General features: G+C 43.1%; 1 protein-coding gene across 4 annotated transcripts in view; it reads left to right on the top strand.

Moving 5' to 3' along the window:
- OVOL1 (ovo like transcriptional repressor 1) overlaps positions 1 to 19,356 on the top strand; it is a 57,610-nt gene that overhangs the window by 31,035 nt on the left and 7,219 nt on the right. For all 4 annotated transcript variants that reach the window (XM_033954199.1, XM_033954198.1, XM_033954196.1 and 1 more), the window contains 2 exons: positions 3,963 to 4,165; positions 4,274 to 4,460. In XM_033954199.1, coding sequence (XP_033810090.1) covers positions 4,082 to 4,165; positions 4,274 to 4,460 — 271 coding nt within the window. In that variant the 5' untranslated portion in view covers positions 3,963 to 4,081. The remainder of the gene's footprint in view (positions 1 to 3,962; positions 4,166 to 4,273; positions 4,461 to 19,356) is intronic.

The following is a 19,356-nucleotide window of genomic DNA, read 5'->3' on the forward strand; positions in this document are numbered from 1 at the left end:
GGTGTCTGGAGGTGGCAGAGGAGGAGAAGGGCATAGACAAGAGGGACTTATCAGCTGTGCGAAGCTCATTGGGGACAACAAAGGGGGAGATAAGTAAGAGAGATAGTGAGGGGCAGCCGAGTGAATACATTTGTAGGTTAGTAAGAGGAGTTTGAATTGTATTCGGAAATGGATGGGAAACCAATGAAGTGACTTTTGGAGAGGGGTAGCGTGAGTATAGAGGCTGTCACGTAATATGAGTTGTGCAGCTGAATTCTGGACAGATTGAAGGGGAGAAAGATGGCAAAGCGGAAGACCTCCTGAGAGTAGCGAGTTGCAGTAATCTAAGCACGAGGTGATGAGGGCATGGATAAGGGTTTTGGTAGTGTGCTCAGAGAGGAAGGGATGAGACAGCAGTGGAGAGGGCAGTGGCGTACTGAGGGTGTGATGTGCCCAGGGCAGTGGTGCCCACACGCGGTCTTCTCTCTGTCCCCCTCTGCTCCTTCTGTGCCGCTCCACGCCCTCCTCTCTGCCCCCACTCCTTCCAGGCTCCACGCCACACTCATGCCGTCCCTTCCCACCCCATACCTCTAAATCTTTGCCAGTGTGAGCTGCTCCTCCGCCTGCTGCTCGTGCTGGCTTTTCCTTTTATGTCACGTCCTGGTCCTGTGACCAGGAAGTGATTTTAGAGGGAGCCAGGCCTCTGTGAGCAACACGCTAAAGTAGTTGCGCTGGTGAAGGGTAGGGAAGGGAGGATTTGTGTGTGGCAGGGGGGGAGGCAGAGAGGTGCCACTGACCCCACAGAGACAGCACCCGAGGTGGTCTGCCCCTCCACCCCCTCCCCTTGCAATGCCCCTGGGAGAGGGCTCTAGGATCGATAGACTGAAAGTTCCTGAATGTATTGGTGGCAATTGGTCAGGTCTGGGGGGGGTGGAGTGATGAATTGTGAATGTTAACAGATGATGGTCAGAGAGGTATTGCAGAATTTGGAGGGCAAGCAGTTGGAAGAAAGGATTAGGTCCAAGCAGCGTCCTTTCTGGTGTGTAGGGCTGATGGAGCACAGCTGGAGATTGAATGAAGATGTTAGGTCAAGGAATCTGGAAGCGAAAGAGTCCAAGGGGGTCATCAACATGGATGTTGAATTCGCCGAGGATGAGGGAAGGGGATGAGGGCTCAATGAAAAAGGAGAGCCAGGAGTCCAAGTCAGTGAGGAAGGAAGAGTGGGATGTAGCAGGGGGTCGGTAGATGATTGCTACTCAGAGAGGTAGGGGAGCAAATATGGAATGGACTTCAAAGGAGGGAAAGCATTGGGATTGTGGTGGGAGATTGAGATTGAATGTGATAGGAGAAGGGGGTTGAAATATGCAAGAGGGTGAGAGTAGCAGCCCAACACCTCCTCCTGGACCAACTGGGCAAGGCATGTGGGAGAAAATGTAGCCTCCATGACACAGGGCAGCAGCTGAGGTAGAGTCATCAGGGCAGGTCCAGATCTCTGTTAGTGTGAGTAGGTGGGACGATCGCAAGATGAAGAGGTTATGGATGTAGGGAAGCTTGTTAGGAACAGAGCAGGCATTCCATAGGACACAAGAGAATGGCAGGAAGGAGGAGGTTAGGAGAGGAATAGAAATAAGGTTGGTGATATTGCGGGTTGGCCCGCAAGAGTAAAGTGGACCATAGGAGTAGGGTGGGAATTGGTTGGAGGACCAGGATTGGGGTTGATGTCCCCAGCAGAGAGCAAGAGAAGGAGGAGGAAGGTGCGGGTGGGACTTGCTTCTGCAGCATAGGTGAGGTGTTGATGACTGTATGAGAGGGAGAAAGTGTTGGATCTTTAAAATGGATAAGAGGGTAGTGGATAAGAGGGAGGTGGATGCAATGGGTTTAAATAACGAGTAATATGATGTAAAGGGATTCAGTGGCATGGGGAGAGATTGGGGAAGGTTAATATCAGCAGAAGGGGAGTAAGGGAATCATACCAGCAGAGGGAAGAGGGGGAACTGGAGAAGAAACTTAACCCTCTATTGTCCCAGGTACAAAATACTGTAAATATTTGTATATAATATGTAAACCACCTTGATTTTAACCACAGAAAGGCAGTATAGTATATCAAGTCCTATCCCCTTTTTCCCAATCCATCAATATATCCCCACTCATACCTAAAACTGCCAAATATACCTTCAAAATTCCCACTCCATCTTCCTATCCATAACTCGTTCAATCACAAAGCCGTCATCTTCTGCTCTATTTCCCTTTACATCCACCCTACCCCATACCCTAGTCATATACATTTTCTGAATCTCCCCCTCAGTAATCTTCTGCTCTATTTTTTTTTTCTCCTCCCTCACATCTAATTCCATCCAGTTTCTGCTCTTTCTCCGGGTCAGCTCCACCTCCTAGCTCCATCCATCTTCTGATCCTTCTCCCACCCACACACGCCCCATAAACATTCTGCTCCATTCCCCTCCTCACCACTCACATCCCCTAGTTCCATCAACCTTCTGCTCCTTCACTCACTCACTCTGTCCTCCTCCCTCTCCCATTAGTCCCATCTATCTTTTGCTTTCCACTAGCTTCTATTTGACTTTTTTCTCTCTTCATGTCCACAGTCATTTCCTCTGTCTCACTATCTCCATCACCTCCTTCTGTGTCTCTGTCCCTATTTCCACATGTTCAGTATCTGCCCTCTGTGTCCCCATGTTATTCTCCCTTCTTTACCCTTTCTCCTGCATTCCCACCCCAGAGTCAGAATCTCTGCGTCTTCTCTCCCAACTCTATGGTACTGCATCTCTCTCTCACACCCTTCCCCCTTGCATTCTGTATCTCTCCCCCCACCCATGGGTCCAGTTTCTCTCCCTCTCTCTCTTTACTAACTTCTCACCCTTGCTCTCACTTTCCCTTTGGTTTGGCATCTCTCCCAACCTCTGCAGAGTCGCTGATATCGCGTTCTCTAACCCCCTCACACAGCACTCTATCCCCTTCATGCAGCACTCTTCCGAACTCGCAGGCTGCCAGCAGCATCAGCAAGGTAAATGCTGCTTTGGGCCTGCTCCGGAAGCCTTCAATGTTCAGTGGTCTGCCTATGTGGGAACAGAAATTGGCTGTACACAAAAGGCTTGCAGGTTAAGCAGAAGGTAGGGCTTACCCTACTGACGCTGCTGGCAGCCTGCAAGTTCAGAAGAGTGCAGCGCAGCAGCAAGCGAAATTAGTAGTATAAGGTACTTCAGGTACATAAGATACCATTTTCTTTGAAAAATCTGTTTAGAGGAACAACTGCTCTCCCTGCGCTCCACCTAGATACACCTCTGAGGCCATGCCTGATGTAGCGGTGAGCTACTGAATCAATACTGGCTCAGAGGAGAGAACCCTTTTAATATCATTGGGGGGGCATTGGTTCAGTACTGACCCAAAGGATGAGCTTACTCCTTCCTTTCCCATACTGCTTTATTTCTGAGATCGAGCTGCTGGGTAACAGTTCTTGATGACAAACAGCACTGCCACACATCCTCATAGTCAGATCCATAACTTCAGGGAGTGGCTCAATGAGGACTGCCTTTATAATCCTCAAAATTGCTTATAGCACCTTCAGATCATAATTGAGAGAGTGGGCAGGCATTGCTGATCTTTGCTCCAAGCTGTCGGAAGTGGTAGGCTTATTTGGAAAGAAAAATATTTTCTGGGGCTGCTCTCTGTTAAATGGGATCCCACCCTTCCGTCTTCTACCTCTCCTGTGCTCCCGGCAGGGTGTGTGCTAGGCTTCTAATGAAGCAATGATCCTTCTGAAGAGTTTAAAGAAAGCCACACAAGTGACACATACCTTGGATTTTACAACTTTGCAGAAACACAAACAAGATAAAATCCTTTGATTGCATAAGTTGTTTTTCTTATACATTTTCTGCCTATGCTGTCCCTTTCCCTCCCTCTTTTGCTATGTTTCTTGGCTGTAGAACAGCACATACAATAACACTTGTAATACTTACCTCTTGCAGTGACTCTGGGCCTGGCTGCCCATTGGGATGAAACGGTTTGCTCGTTTTCACAGCCTCCACCCTGCTATGGTGCCATAGATTTATCCCGGCATGGTGCTACTAGCCCCAGCTCCCGGGGGATGCAGTTACCTGGCAAGGGCAATGCAGGACAGGTGTTGGATATAGAAAATCAAGGACAGAGTTTCCTGCACCCCAAAATAAAGGTAAAATATTGGTGGAGGGAGGAATTGTGAGACTGTTGGACAACTTTTACCAGGAAGCACCAGGGGGATGTTTTCTACTCACATCTGTTGCCCGTGATTTTGTGGCAGGTGACAGGAGGGGATTCAACTCGGGACACCTTCAGCTGTCACATCTGTCAGAAAAGCTTTGCCTATCAACGCATGCTGACCCGTCACATGAAGTGTCACAATGAAGTCAAACGCCACCTCTGCACCTACTGTGGCAAGGGCTTCAATGATACATTTGACCTGAAGAGGCATGTGCGGACACATACAGGTGAGACTTAGATCATACTCTATGTACCTTGCATTAGGAGTGAAGTAAGAGTTACCAGATGTCCGGGAAAACCTGGACATGTCCTCTTTTTTGAGGATTGTCTGGGTGCCCAGAGCAATTTCCAAAATCCGGCAGTTTGTCCAGGTTTTGGAAGGCCCTGAGTTCAGGGCTGTGTCTGGAGGGCCTCTGCGCATGCATGGATATCGATGTAATGACATCACACACATGCACGTTGTATGTCATTGCTTCAAAATCCACACTTGTGCGAAGATCCTCACAGACACGGCCCTGAGCTTGGGGAAGGAGACACGAGGTTCATGTGGGGGTGGGGCTGGGGGTGATGAGGAACACTGTCCTTTGGGAAATCTGGTAACCTTAAAAGTGAAGTCAGAACTGTTAGTTATGTATAAAATGAAACCATTTGGAGACATTACCCTTGAGATGGTGGGGGGGGGGAGAGAGAAGAGGCCTACCAGCCTATGTAGTGTATATGCAGAGGCACTTCAATGATTTTGTGACATTACTGGCTCCTCTGCAGGTGGGATAAGATGAGCCATCCACCACCTCCGCCCCCTCCTCCCACCTCCCCACCCCAACCAGTGTGCTTTCCTTTAAGATAAATATAATTCAACAGAGAGAAATTATCTCGCTGCGTTAACTGTCTTCATTCAGTTGTATACTCATTAATTATTCACGGTTCCTCAGCGGGCCACCACATACTCGATTACTCTCATAGTGTGTGGCCATTTCGCTTTGGCGCTTTGGTGGCTGAATGTTTATGAACGGGAGTTGGAGCCTTGAGAAAGCCCACTAATACATACGGGCGAAACATGTCGGTGTTTTCGTATAAACTCCCCTGCACAGCGTCTTGCTAATAAGCTAACAGCTTAAAGCTAAGTATCTTAGTATTGAATATATATTTACACAAAATTGCAAATAAGTATAATACTAAAAAAATATATAGTGGTTCCAATGAGGAGTGGGAGCATAAAGCCACACACTATGAGAGTAATCGAGTATGTGGTGGCCCGCTGAGGAACCGTGAATAATTAATGAGTATACAACTGAATGAAGACAGTTAACGCAGCGAGATAATTTCTCTCTGTTGAATTATATTTATATTAGCTTCTCTTCATCCAAATTGATTTGAACACAGTGCCTAAGTTTACATTCCTTTAAGATAAGGCATGATCCATTTGGGCCTAAAAGATAATATGCAGCCTTGATAATGGAGATGTGGTTTTATTTGACTGGACAATCCATTACTTTGAATTTTTACCAGATAATTTCCTCAGGCTTCACCTAAAGCAGTGGTCTCAAACTCGAACCCTTTGCAGGGCCACATTTTGGATTTGTAGGTACTTGGAGGGCCACAGAAAAAATAGTTAATGTCTTATTAAAGAAATGACAACTTTGCATAAGGTAAGTACCTACAAATCCAAAATGTGGATTACTTGATAATTTCAGCTATATACAGCTGAAAGCAGTGCAACATGCAGAAAGTAAAAAGCTATCAAAGTATCAAGTGCAAGAGATAAGATTTTGGACTAACTATTTTGAGGCCCTCGGAATTATAAAGAATGAATCTTTATGGAAAACTTGTGCCTTAAGTGTTCAGTGGTCACGTCCGCAACCACCTTCAGCTCTCACATCCTCTAGCACCGGACACGTGTACAAGCTGCACTGCCTCTAATGGTTACCTTTCGTTCTGAAACATTGCCCACCTCACTGCTGTAACCTCACGCAAGCGCTTTCCTGCGTCTGTACATGATTGTGAGGTGGAGTGGCGAGGACAATCGCGTACAGATGCAGGAAAGCGCTTGCGTGAGGTTACAGCAGTGAGGCGGGCAACCGCCGGACACTTAAGGCACAAGTTTTCCAAAAAGAATCGTCCATTTTAATACCGAGGGCCTCAAAATAGTACCTTGTGGGCCACATGTGGCCCCTGGGCCAAGAGGTTGAGACCACTGACCTAGAGGCTAATGCTGGGAAAAAACCTGAGCTTTGAAATTCAAGCAGCTAAGGTAAGTTTGTGTGCTTAAATGTTAAGGTCTTAAATTAAGGCCTAAAGTTTATTTGCTTAGATTTTTAGATATTAAGTTAGGCATTTATGAAATAGAACCTAAAGGTTGGCACCCTCTTTACAGAATTAAAAATGCATGTAATGAACAGAATACCAGCATATACTGTGTGCACATATTCCGGCTATGCACCACTTTGTAACATGATGATTAAATGTGATGGCATATATAGCTTGAAGGTTGGGGCATACACAAGGGTGGAATATGGGCAGGGCACACAGTTTGCACATGTAGATTACAGAATGCTATCATTTATATTTATGGTATTTTAAGACATCCAGGCACAAGCATTACACCAACTCTGTTGCTGAGATAAGAGGTTGCACCTAAATTGTATGTATGTATGTATGTATTGTGCTGCAATGTTACTATTCTATAAAGCAGTGTTCTGCAAACTTTCTGAAACTCAGTAGCACGGCTGGAGGGCATCTAGAAATGTGGAGACATCAATGCAATGATGTCATGTGCATGTGTGACATCATCACGTCGACAACCACGCATGTGCAGAGCCTGTTATTACTACGCTAGTGGAAGGGGCGGGTGCTGGAGAAGGATAGGTGTGGAGAGGAGGAGAGGCGCCAGCTGACTGCCTACAGGACATGCCTCTTACCTCTCCTCCTCCCCGGCATCTCACAGAATACCTGGAATCTTGCCGTGGCACACAGTTTGCGAAACATTGCTATAAAGGAAAGAAAGCACCCACTTTCTGTTATATTATTGGCTCCTATAAATCAAAAATTTCAAATGACCATATGAACTTATAGAATAGCCATGCCTCAATGACTATTTATACTGGGCAATAGCTGTATTTATTGGGAAAGTTATATACATCATTAAACCTTCTGGTCCCATTCCCTGCAACAATTTATATATAAGTATAACCAATTTAAAATTTACTTTCTTCTCAATCTTCAATCAATGTAACTGATTCAGAAGAGGAGTAACCCGGTCATATTTTTTGCTCTAAAAATCAAGCAGTTGCAATCTATTTTTTAAATGTAATGTAACAACACAAAGTAAAGAATTACAGTAATCCAACTGAGGCAATACGATGGCACTTACCACGGTTTGAAAACTCTCTAAAGATAAAACAGAACGTATTGCCCTTAACTGGGGCAAACAAAAAAAGTCTCTCTTCCAATCCATTTATTTGATTCTCAAATGTCAAACCACAATCCAAAATAATTCCCAAAACCCTACATTTTTCTTCTATTGTAAGAATTTCTCCAGTACTTGGTACTATTGTCTGACCAATAAACCCACTTGGATTACTAAAACAAACTAATTTAGTTTTTTGTTTATTCAGCTGTAAGAAATTATTGGCTGCCCAATTATCCACTAATATAATTTACCTTTTGAACAAATCTCAGTTGCCTCCTGATTATTCAATGCTGAACTTAAGATAAAAATATCATCAGCATAAGATAAAATAATAACCCTCCTGATGCTGTTCTTCCCTAAATGTTTTTCTAAATTTTTTTTTTTTTTAAACAATTGTAATTTATCCCTGCCTTCTTTATGTATCACTAATCAATTATGGATAAAATTGTATGTTAATTGTTTCAAAAGGTTTTATCTGTCCCCCCAAATTATTATTATTGTTATACGCATTGAAAATACTTGATATTGCGTTTACATCAAAATTTCAATAAACTTTGAAACTTGAATAAAAATGCCTAAATTTGTCAACCATTCACCCATAGAGCTCATATACAAGTTAAAAAGCAAAGGAGATGCAGGTGACCCTTGAGAAACACTACAATTTGCACTCCAGTACTCTGAATTTACATAAATTCCTTTAACATAGTACCTTCTTGTCCTTAAAAAACCTGAAAATTAATTCAACACCTTTCCACCCAATCCAATAGCAATTAATCTACACAGCATAACATTATGATCTATTGAATCAAACACTCCAGATATATCAAACTGAAGCAATAATGCCCGTTTTCCAAAATTTCTGCTTAAGCTCATCTACCTGGAGAGGACTAATGACTCCATGCTTTCTGATCATCTTTTTGTATTGACCAGTCATTCGAGACGGGGCAGGCCAGACTCTAAAGCAACCATTATCAGATGGATCCATATGGCAATTTTCTCTTTCTACATTTCTGCCAAGAAACAGCCACCTCTTTCCCTGGCAGCACATTACAAAAGAGGTATAGTGACCTGGGCAGAATCCCAGGCCATTTCGCCTGATGAAATCTGCGGAGCTGCTTCTTGGACTATTCTTCATACTTTTACAAAAGTTCTACAGAGTGGATGTGGCAGCTCAAGAGGATGCCACCTTTGGGCAGGCTCATCTGTCCCTCCCTAGTTGTATGGCATTCCCTAGGACTCCTGTGTATCCAGAACAGAATGACAGATTAGGTTCTTATCTCAGTAATCTGGGTTCTGTTAGGTTACACAGGAGTCCATACTACCCTCCCTATGTGGACTTGTTTTGATTCACCTGATTTCTGCCTGAGACATAAAGAAAAGGTGTTTCAGGTATTGAGGGTTTCTCTTTCCTCTTGGGAGGGTCCCATAGCTCATGCTTGTTACCCTTAGCAGGTTGGATCTGAGTTACCCATGTGAATGTTTGTTACTCTGTTTACTTGTTAAGTGTTTATTGATCATTGTTCTATTTTCTCATATGTTCCAGAACAGAGCAGAATGTTTTTTTGCCAGAGAAGTTCCCCGTGCCTCTCCTTCTCTTTTCTTATGTTTCAGTTGAGTTTGATTGCTTTTGAGGAATGCTGTTGAGGAATGCAAAGATCTACAAAGTGACCTGAACAAGCTGGGTGAGTGGGCAAAAAGATGGCAGATGAGCTTCAATGTAGAGAAATGTAAAGTCTTGCACACAGTGAAAGGGAACCCGATGTACAGCTATATGATGGGAGGGAGGGTATTGGGGGAAGGCAAACTTGAAAAAGACTTGGGGGTATTGGTGGATACAACGATGAAGCCAGTGGCACAATGTGCAGCGGACTCAAAAAAGGCGAACAGAATGTTGGGCATTATCAAAAAAGATATCACTACCAGAATGAAGGAAGTTATCCTGCTGCTGTATAGAGCAATGGTGTGCTCGCATCTGGAGTACTGCGTCCAATACTGGTCGCCGCACCTTAAGAAGGATATGGTGATGCTCGAGAGGGTCCAGAGAAGAGCAACAAAAATGATTAAGGGCATGGAAAACCTTGCATATACTGAAAGGCTGGAGAAGCTGGGGCGCTTTACCCTGGAAAAGCGGAGACTTAGAGGGGACATGATAGAGATCTATAAAATCATGAAAGGTATAGAGAAGGTGGAGAGGGACAGATTCTTCAGGCTAGCGGGGACATCAAAAACAAGAGGGCATTTGGAAAAACTGAAAGGAGACAGATTCAAGACGAATGCTAGGAAGTACCTCTTCACTCAGAGGGTGGTGGACACCTGGAATGCGCTTCCAGGAGAGGTGATAGGACAGAGTACAATAATGGGTTTCATAAAGGGCTTGGATGACTTCTGGAAGGAGAAAGGGATTACAGGGTATAGATAGAGGGATACTATACAGGGTACTTCAGGATTAGGGCATAAACAATTAAGGTGGTGGGAACTTACAGGTCAAGGATCTGGAGGGCCATCGTGGGAGCGGGCTGCTCGGCACGATGGACCCCTGGTCTGACCCGGCAGAGGCAATACTTATGTTCTTCTTATGTTCTTTGGTACCAACTGAGGAAGATGCTGGGCTCCACTGCAGAAGGGGAAGAGTTCTCAACTACAGGGATATCCTTCTGCAGTTCACAGTAAATGTGAATCAACAGCTCAAGTATGGACTCTTATGTATCCTAAAAGAACTCAGATTATTGAGGTTTCACACACTCATACTCAATTAGCTCGATTATTGTAATTCACTTTAGAAAGGGATTAGACAGAAAGATTTTCTTTTTTTTAAATATTCTTTATTCATTTTGAAAACTTACAGCAAGCGTACAGGAATATATCATTAGTAACAACAATAACACTTGTAATTCTCATATAATTCTACAAACATAAAAATTATATCCCGTCCCACCCATCTTCTTTCAAATATTATAATCAATTATATCATAAATATAATAAACACATAATTTAGTGAAATTTCCAGAAAAACTCCCAGCCCCAATGTGTACATATATTCATCCAAGGAAAATGATGTTTACTCCTTACAATATCGTTCCAATGGCCCCCAGATCTTTATAAAATTATTATAGTTCCCTTTCTGTATTGCAATTGCTCTTTCCATCTTAAAAATATGGCATACCGAATTCCATCAAAATGTATAATTAATTTTTGCCGCGTTGTATCGTGGAGACACCCCGAATGATGGTTCTGGGATCACAGACTTTTTAGACATGGTCCCATTGCCAAACAAGAGGGGTTAGATCTTCCCATAACGGAGGGGGAAGTGATTGGGGTCATACGGGGTTTAAAAGGGGGTAAATCTCCGGGGTTGGATGGGTTACCAAATGTGTTCTACAAGACCTTTAGGGAGCAGATTGTTTCCATGTTGGTGAGGGTTGGTAATGGGGTGCGAGATGGGGGTTCTTTGCCATCTACTATGGGAGAAGCAGGGATTACGGTATTGTTAAAGCCGGGAAAGGATTTGGAGCAGTGCAGAGCATATCGTCCCATCTCATTATTAAATGTTGATGCTAAAATTTTGGCAAAGGTGTTGGCATTGAGATTGGGACGGGTGTTACCGGGACTTGTCCATGTTGATCAGGCTGGATTTATCCAGAGGCGTCAAGTGGGAGATAATATTCGTAGAACTTTACATTTGATCTGGGAGGCACAGCAACAGCATAGTAAAATGGTTTTAATGTCCATTGACGCTGAAAAGGCCTTGGATCAGGTCAGTTGGGAATTTTTATGGGCAGTAATGGAACGGATGGGAATAGGGGGACTGTTTGAGAGGTGGATATGGAATTTTTATTTGACACCCAGGGCTTGTATTAAAATTAATGGGCTTTATACAGACTTCTTTACTATTACTAGAGGGACCAGACAGGGTTGCCCACTCTCCCCTTTACTTTTTGCTTTGTATTTAGAACCCTTGGCTTGTTATATTCGGGACCTGGGGGCAGTTAGGGGAATCCAATTGGGGGGACGGGAACATAAATTAGCGCTATTTGCGGATGATATTCTTTTCTATGTGACAGATCCGGAGGCTACTTTTCCTGAGTTACTGGAGGTATTTAGGAAATTTAAAGGTCTGTCTGGTTTTACGATCAACATGGACAAGTCTGAATTTTTGAATATTTCTTTGGAGGAGGAGGAGGTGCAGAGGTTGGTGGATACCTTTCCGGTAAGGCGAGTAAGGGGTCATCTTCGGTATCTCGGTATTTTGATTCCATCTGATTTATCGCGTCTTTATGATCTTAATTATTCTAGGATAGTACGCTTAGTGCGGACGGATATGCAAACTTGGAAGGGTTTGTGGTTGTCCTGGTGGGGGCGTATAGCAGTTATCAAAATGAATGTCTTACCCCGTTTATTATTCTTATTTCAAACACTTCCCATAGCGGTGCCTAGGGGACTTTTGAAGATATTGCACAAGGAATTTCGCTTTTTTATTGGCAGGGGAAACACCCCAGGTTGAGTCAACAAGTACTTTGGTCTGCTCGGGAGGATGGAGGAAGGGCAGTGCCCAATCTGCACTGGTATTATGAGGCGGCACAACTTCGCTTTATTTTAGATTGGAAGATTGCTGAGTTTAAACCCGGGGTTCAAATTGAACAAAGCTATGTTCCTCATTGTACTCTGCATACTTGGTTGTGGACCTCCTTTTCGGTTTCGGAGCGATTGCAGGGGCAAAGGAATCCATTTTTTTGTCATCTGGTACGGATGTGGGGATCTCTGTGTCATAGGGAGAAGAGTGGTAGAGGGCTTTCTACTCTTGCTCATATTAAGGGGGAACCGCAGTTTATTGCAGGATTGGAAAGGGGGGCGTTTAGGAGATGGGAAACTATGGGTATTATTACATTTCGGGATGTGCTTATTGGGGGTTGCTTACCTACTTTCGATGCTTTGGTGACTAAGAAGCCTGGGTTGGGGAGTGAATTTTTTGCATATATGCAATTGAGACATTTTATGATCTCGGAAGGTTGGGATAAAGGGAATACTCAGGGATCTGAATCCTTGGAAAATTTATGGGTTTTATTGAGTAGAGTACCGAGGCCGATTTCCATTCTCTATAAATTTTTGCGAGGTAGAGAGGTGATTTCCCTTCCTTTTAGGCTACAGTGGGAACGGGACCTTCGGCTGCACTTTTCTGCAGACGATTGGTCCCGTATTTGTAATGAGGTACAGAAAGCATCTCATTGTATACTAGTCCAAGAATATGCTTATAAAATATTAACACGCTGGTATTTCACTCCTGAACGGTTGCATATTATGTACCCTCAGGTTTCTGATTCTTGCTGGAGATGTGGTAAAGGCCCTGGCTCTTTTATGCATATTTGGTGGGAGTGTGGGGTGATTCAGAAATTTTGGGTATCTGTTACCCGCTTTTTGACATTGTGGATCCAGGACTCGATACAGCTTTTACCTCAGGTTTGTCTGCTCGGATTACATAATGTTAGAGATGCTCCTTGGCAGACAAAACTAGTTCGAATGGGATTGGCAGCAGCCAAATGTTTGATAGCATTGTATTGGAAGAAGCTAGCTGCTCCACCAGAGGAGGAATGGTTAGAGAAATTGCGAAAACTTGCACAGATGGAATGTATAGCTGCTAAGCATTATGGTTATTATGACTTCCAAAGGCGGACTTGGGATAAAATATTTCAGTGCATTTGATCCTTTCTTTCTGTTGGATGGGAGGTTGGGATGGGAGGGGAGAAGTGGTTATTTGGGAGTCTATTTGAAGGAACAACAAAGGGATTTCCTCATGGTATTGATTTTGTTGGAGGTTATTTTTGACTGTATTGGTTTATTTTATGTGGGGTGGTGGGATTGGGATGTACTTGTATTGTGTTTTTTTTCTGTATGCTTTATTGAGTGGTTGTAATATCCTTGATTAATGTACTTGTGGTGATTATATTGTTTTATTTTCATTATAAAATTCTAATAAAAATTGAATAAAACAAAATGTATAATTAAGATTAGTATAATTTTTCTAGTTATTGGTGATATGCTGAATAGCAACCCCAGTCAAGATTAATAATAGTTTGTTGGAGACAGAAAGATTTTCATTGACTTCAAATGACCAGAACACATCCATCAGTCTAATTACTGGCAGAAAAAAATTTGCTCATGTTACTCCCCCCTCCCGCTAAAAAAAATTCTCATTGGCTTCCCATAACTCATCAAATAGTCTATAAGATACTACTTCTAGTCTTTATAATTTAAACTAACTGGCATTCCAGCCTTTCTAGTCTGCTTTCTCACACCTTATTGTCCATCTAGGCACTACGATCATCTCAACAGAACATCTTACTTATCCCTACCTTAAGAGAAATAATGTGCTACTCTTATCTTCTCAATAATTGCCCCACTCTTTGGAATGCCCTTTCCTGTCATTTACATCAGATTGATTCTCTTCCAGAACTTCAAATCACAATTGAAAACATATTATTTAGTGATGCATTCAACTGATTCTCAAGCCCAATGCTCCTTTTCACGGTGACCTGTTTGACACATGTAAACCCCTTATCCTTCTATCCTGTTGTCCACCTTCTTTCCTATCTGATAATATGTAATTCATTATACCATACCCCTCCCTTTTTTTGTTCCTTTCTACTCTTAGCCCTTTTCCCAGCTTCTTTTTCTTGACTATTCATGCCTTATTAGACTGTAGACTTCCCAGATGCCCTGCCCAATTGGCAGTATAGTAAAATCTAAATAAACTCGGATACCAGCTCTATAACTGGTGGGTGCCTTAATATTAAGTACATCAATACTGATTATGTTGGTATTCTAGAATAAAACCCTGGCACCTAGGGTCTGTTACATAATAAACTTTTACCTTAAAATGCCTATATGAAGGCACACAGTTGTAGAATTGTCCCTTTTTGTGCTTGAAAAATGGTGCTTAGTAGCTCCTTTTTCTCCCCACCCTTGCTGCCACGTGCTTTTTGGGATACTAGCTTTAGAAACCTAGTGAAGCTATCCTATACTATAAAGTAGTATTTCTCAACTCAGTCCTGGAGTACTCCCTTGCCATTCAGGTTTTCAAGATATCCACAATGAATATGCATGAAAGACATTTGCATATAATGGAGGCAATATATGCAAATCAAGTTTATGCAAATTCAATGTGGATATCCTGAAAACCTGACTGGCAAAGGGGTACTCCAGGACCGAGTTGAGAAACATTGCTATAAAGCAAGCAATAGTTGTATGTCTGTCTGTATGTAGATAAATGTTATCTTGAAAACGGCCCTAAGGATTTTCTTTTTTTTAAATATCTTTATTCATTTTAAAGCCAAAAATAAGTGCCACATATTTTACTGACATTTTACACCTTAACAACACTTAAATTCTATCAAATTATATTTATGACAAATACATATATCAACCTCCCCCTTTATACATGACCAACAATTGCACTCTAAATAGAAATAATTCCCCACCCTTCCTAGACGTGCATGATCACAGGGCAAAATCAACAATCACTCCTTGCAGAATTCTGTCAATGGCTCCCAAACATCCATAAATTTCTTATAATATCCCTGTTGTATGGCCATCATACGTTCCATTTTAAAAGTATAGCAAAGAGATTCCCACCAGAAAGTGTAATTTAATCTATCACAGTTCTTCTAATTCCTCAAAATAAGTTGTATGGCAACCCCTTGTCATTATAAAGAGAAGTTTGTTATTTCGAGCAGATATTTGGCTTTTAGCCCTCATTAACGTACCAAATAGGATGGTATCATACGTCAATGCCACTGGATTTTCTAATATATTGTTCCCTTGATCCCAAATAGATCTCCAAAATTTAAGTACCAAGGGACAATAGTATAATAAATGATCCAAAGTCCCAGCTTCAAGATGACAATGCCAGCATCTATTAGACTTTGAACTATCTAATTTCTGTAAACGAACTGGGGTCCAAAATGCTCTATATAATAAGAAAAACCATGTTTGTCTCATAGATTCCGACACCGTACATCTTATCCTCCAAGTCCAGATTCGTGGCCATTGAGATGCCCTAAGGTTTTTCATAAAATGGGGTGAATGTACAGTTTTCAGGTGTGAGAAAGTGATTTAGCTAAGTATGGAGTTCGGCAAAATTCCTTTGGGGTATTTTTTTCCGATGTTCCCACCTCTCATTGCAGCCCATTGGTCAGGCATTTCTACTGAAGCTTAGAAGCTTAGCCAGCTATAGGCTTCAGGGAAAAGCAGGACTGAAGGTTAATAAGGCACTGTCTTTATAGCTACTGCTCCCGCCTCTCCCATAACCCATTGGTCAGATATTCATAAAGATGCTTAGCCTGCAGGGAAAAGCAGGTCTGAAAGTTGATAAGGCACTGTCTTTATAGCTACTGCTCCTGCCTCTCCCCTGCAGCCGATTAGTCAGACATTCATAAGGAAACTTAGCCAGATAACAGGCTGCAGGGAAAAGCAGAATTGAAGGTTGCTAAGGTATTGTCTCTATAGCTACTGCTCCCACCTCCCCCTACTTCACCCTATTTCTCTGAGTGAAACCTGGTCTTCCAGATACTTAGCATAACTTGAGGCATCCAACTCCTAGTCAGATTTTAGAAGGGTCAGTTTAGGAGCATACTTTGCCTTTAGCTTTTTAGCCATATGGTGGATCAATTTTATAAAGGATATGCTTTATCCACAGGAAAGGGAATGGGAACTTGTATACCGCTTTTTTGTGGCTTTGGCATTCAAGGCTGACATTCAAAGTGGTGGGCACTGGAGGATTAAGTGACTTGCCCAGGGTCACAAGGACAGCACTGGGATTTGATCTCACAACCTCTGGGTGCAGAGGCAGCAGCCCTACCAGTAAGCCACACCTGCAACATTAATTTATAAATGTATTCAGTCAAATACATGTAAGACATGGATGAAGCCACTGCTTGCCCTGGGATCGGTAGTATGGATTGTTGATACTCTCTGGGTTTCTGCCAGGTACTTGTGACCTGAAGTGGCCACTATGGAAACAGGATACTGAGCTAAATTGACCATTGGTATGACCAAGTATGGCTATTCTTATGTTCTAATAGAAACCAGCTATACCCTATTCCAAAAGAAACTGAAAACTTCACTCTTCGACAACTAATTCTTCTAAGATCATCATAAGCACCTGACCTTTACTTAATTCGCCTAAGTTTTATGTTTCCTGTCCCCCTTCCACTCCTCCCTCCCACCCTAATCCTCTTCTTTTCCTCAAGTCGCCTAGAGCCTGTTTACGTGTGCATGACACACAAATATTAGATTAAATTAGATTATATGTGCACTGCACATAGGCATTTCAAGGGGCTTAGTTTGGGCAGAGGCTGAATTTTAATGTGTACACATGAGGTTCAATTTATGAAACTACCCTTCAGTACCAAAAGTTTATGCTTTAAGCATGAATTCTTGTCTCTTTGTTTTAAAGCATGAATTCTACTGTATAATGGCAATTACCGTATATACTCTAATATAAATTGGGATTTTTGAGCCAAAAAATTGGCCCAAAAATGGGGGTCCCAGTTTATATTCAGGCCAGCGCCCCCCCCTCCCAGAATTATTGCTGGCCGCCGCCAGGATCTGCACCCTGTCCTTGAATCTCCTCTGCCGATCTCTGCCGATCCCTGGTGATGCAGAGAACAGGAGTGAGCTTTCCGCACTCCTGCCCCACTGCTAACCCGGTTGGTGGTGGTGGCTGCCGTGAGATCGGGTTTCTTTAGCTGCTGAGTGGCACCGAGCAGGAGAGCGCATTGGTGCTGCTGCTCGACGCTGAGCGGCTTCCTGACTGGTTCCCGCAAATTCTTGCAAGAATTCATGGGAGCCAGTCAAGAAGCTGCTCAGCGCTGAGTAGGAGCGCCAAAGCGCCCTCCTGTTTGGTGCCACTCAGCGGCTGAAGAAACCAGATCTCGCGGAAACCACCACCGACTGAGTTAGCAGTGGAGCAGGAGCGCAGAAAGCTCGATCCTGCCTGCTGCACCTCTGGACCACCAGGGATCGGCAGAGGAGGTACGAAGACAGGGGAGGGAGGGGGGATGGATGCAGAGCCTGTCAGGGGAGGGAGGGAAGGAAGGAAGGGGGATTGGGTGCAGTGCCTGACAGGGGAAGGAGGGAATGGGGCTGGGTGCAGTGCCTGGCAGGGGAGGGAGGGAGGGAGGAAAGGGGGGCTGGGTGAGGTGCCTGACAGGAAGGGGACTGGGTGCAGTGTCTGGCAGGGGAGGGAGAGAAGGGGGCTGGGTGCAATGCCTGGCAGAGAGGGGGCTGGGTGCAGAGCCTGACGGGCAGGGCAATTTATGTGCCAACATTTAGGCACAAGCAATTATGTGTGTGGCTGGTGTAAATGCACGCCCCCTAAATGCAGCATCTTGCACATGTAACTGATAACATTCTACTGTATAATGTACATGCCCCTCTCACATGAATGCCCCCTGTGCATTACGTGTTAGACAATTAACAAAATACATTCATCAATAGCCTTTCATAAATAATTTTTATAGAAGCCAGAACCTCAGACTGTGCAAGCAGCACACACTTTTTACTGCTACTATTGCATCCGAATTGTCATTAGTCCTGAGGGGGGTAGGGTTCCCCTAAAGGTTTTCTTTCATTGACTTCAATCTTCATGATACTTCACATTATATTAATAAAGCGCATATCACTTATCTTAAGTCTTATCAGTAAAGCAGTGTGTTTAGACACCCCTCCCCCACCCCGACATGGTCACATTTCGTAGTTAACTGCTTCAGGGTAGAGGTTCCTTGCAAAAATTATATCATTGGTGTCTGACCTTTACAAGCATTCCAGCACAAAATTCAGTAATAAAATTTTAGTTATCTAAACTTTTCACTGTTCAAATCTTCATATTCATAACAATTCAAATATGGTGCCAACATACCATTTATACAAGAGTCGGATGATTTTAGTCATCTGATGAAATTGCACCAAAATTTATGGATGCACATTATAGAACAGGGTCATAAGTCACGTACGTAACTGCAATTTGGTGCTAAATGGTGTTAGTTAAAGTTAATTATACATATTACTAATTAAGTGTCGATCAAGGGATAATTAGTGCCACTTATGTGTGTAATTTTAATTACTTATTCTATAATTATGCATGCAGTTGCATTCATAACCATGCATGCCTTTTATAGAATTAGAGGGCTAGTTTATAAAATATATGCAGGTGTAAATATACAGTACACAGTGGCTTCTCTAGACAGAAATATTTGAGGTGGCAAAAGGGGGGCAACTAGGTATGACGAGAGGGCAAGTCACAATGACATTTTTGCATATCATATTTCTCTTCCCCCCACATATTCCTTTAAATTAGCATTATAATTGATAGCGTTATTCAACAAATTTCTTCTGTATGGGAGTGGCCTAGATTCTGTACAGGGCTGGACAGAATTTTATATAAACCTGAAGGTCCAGTTCTATATTACAAACTCTATATTCCTCAACAATGGAGCTATCCTTTTTAGAAGGGAAGATTAGGTTCTTCCCTCCATAATCTTCTTTCTAATAGAAAGGCATATGAGTCTTGAACCAGTGAGTTATTCAACTCTAGTTAAGAACATAAGAAGTTGCCTCCACTGGGTCAGACCAGAGGTCCATTGCGCCCAGCGGTCCACTCCCGCGGCGGCCCATCAGGTCTATGACCTGTGAAGTGGTTCCTGACCATTTCTATAACCTAC

The sequence above is a fragment of the Geotrypetes seraphini genome, chromosome 8 (genome assembly GCF_902459505.1).
Source record: "Geotrypetes seraphini chromosome 8, aGeoSer1.1, whole genome shotgun sequence".
Classification (NCBI taxonomy): Eukaryota; Metazoa; Chordata; class Amphibia; order Gymnophiona; family Dermophiidae; genus Geotrypetes; species Geotrypetes seraphini.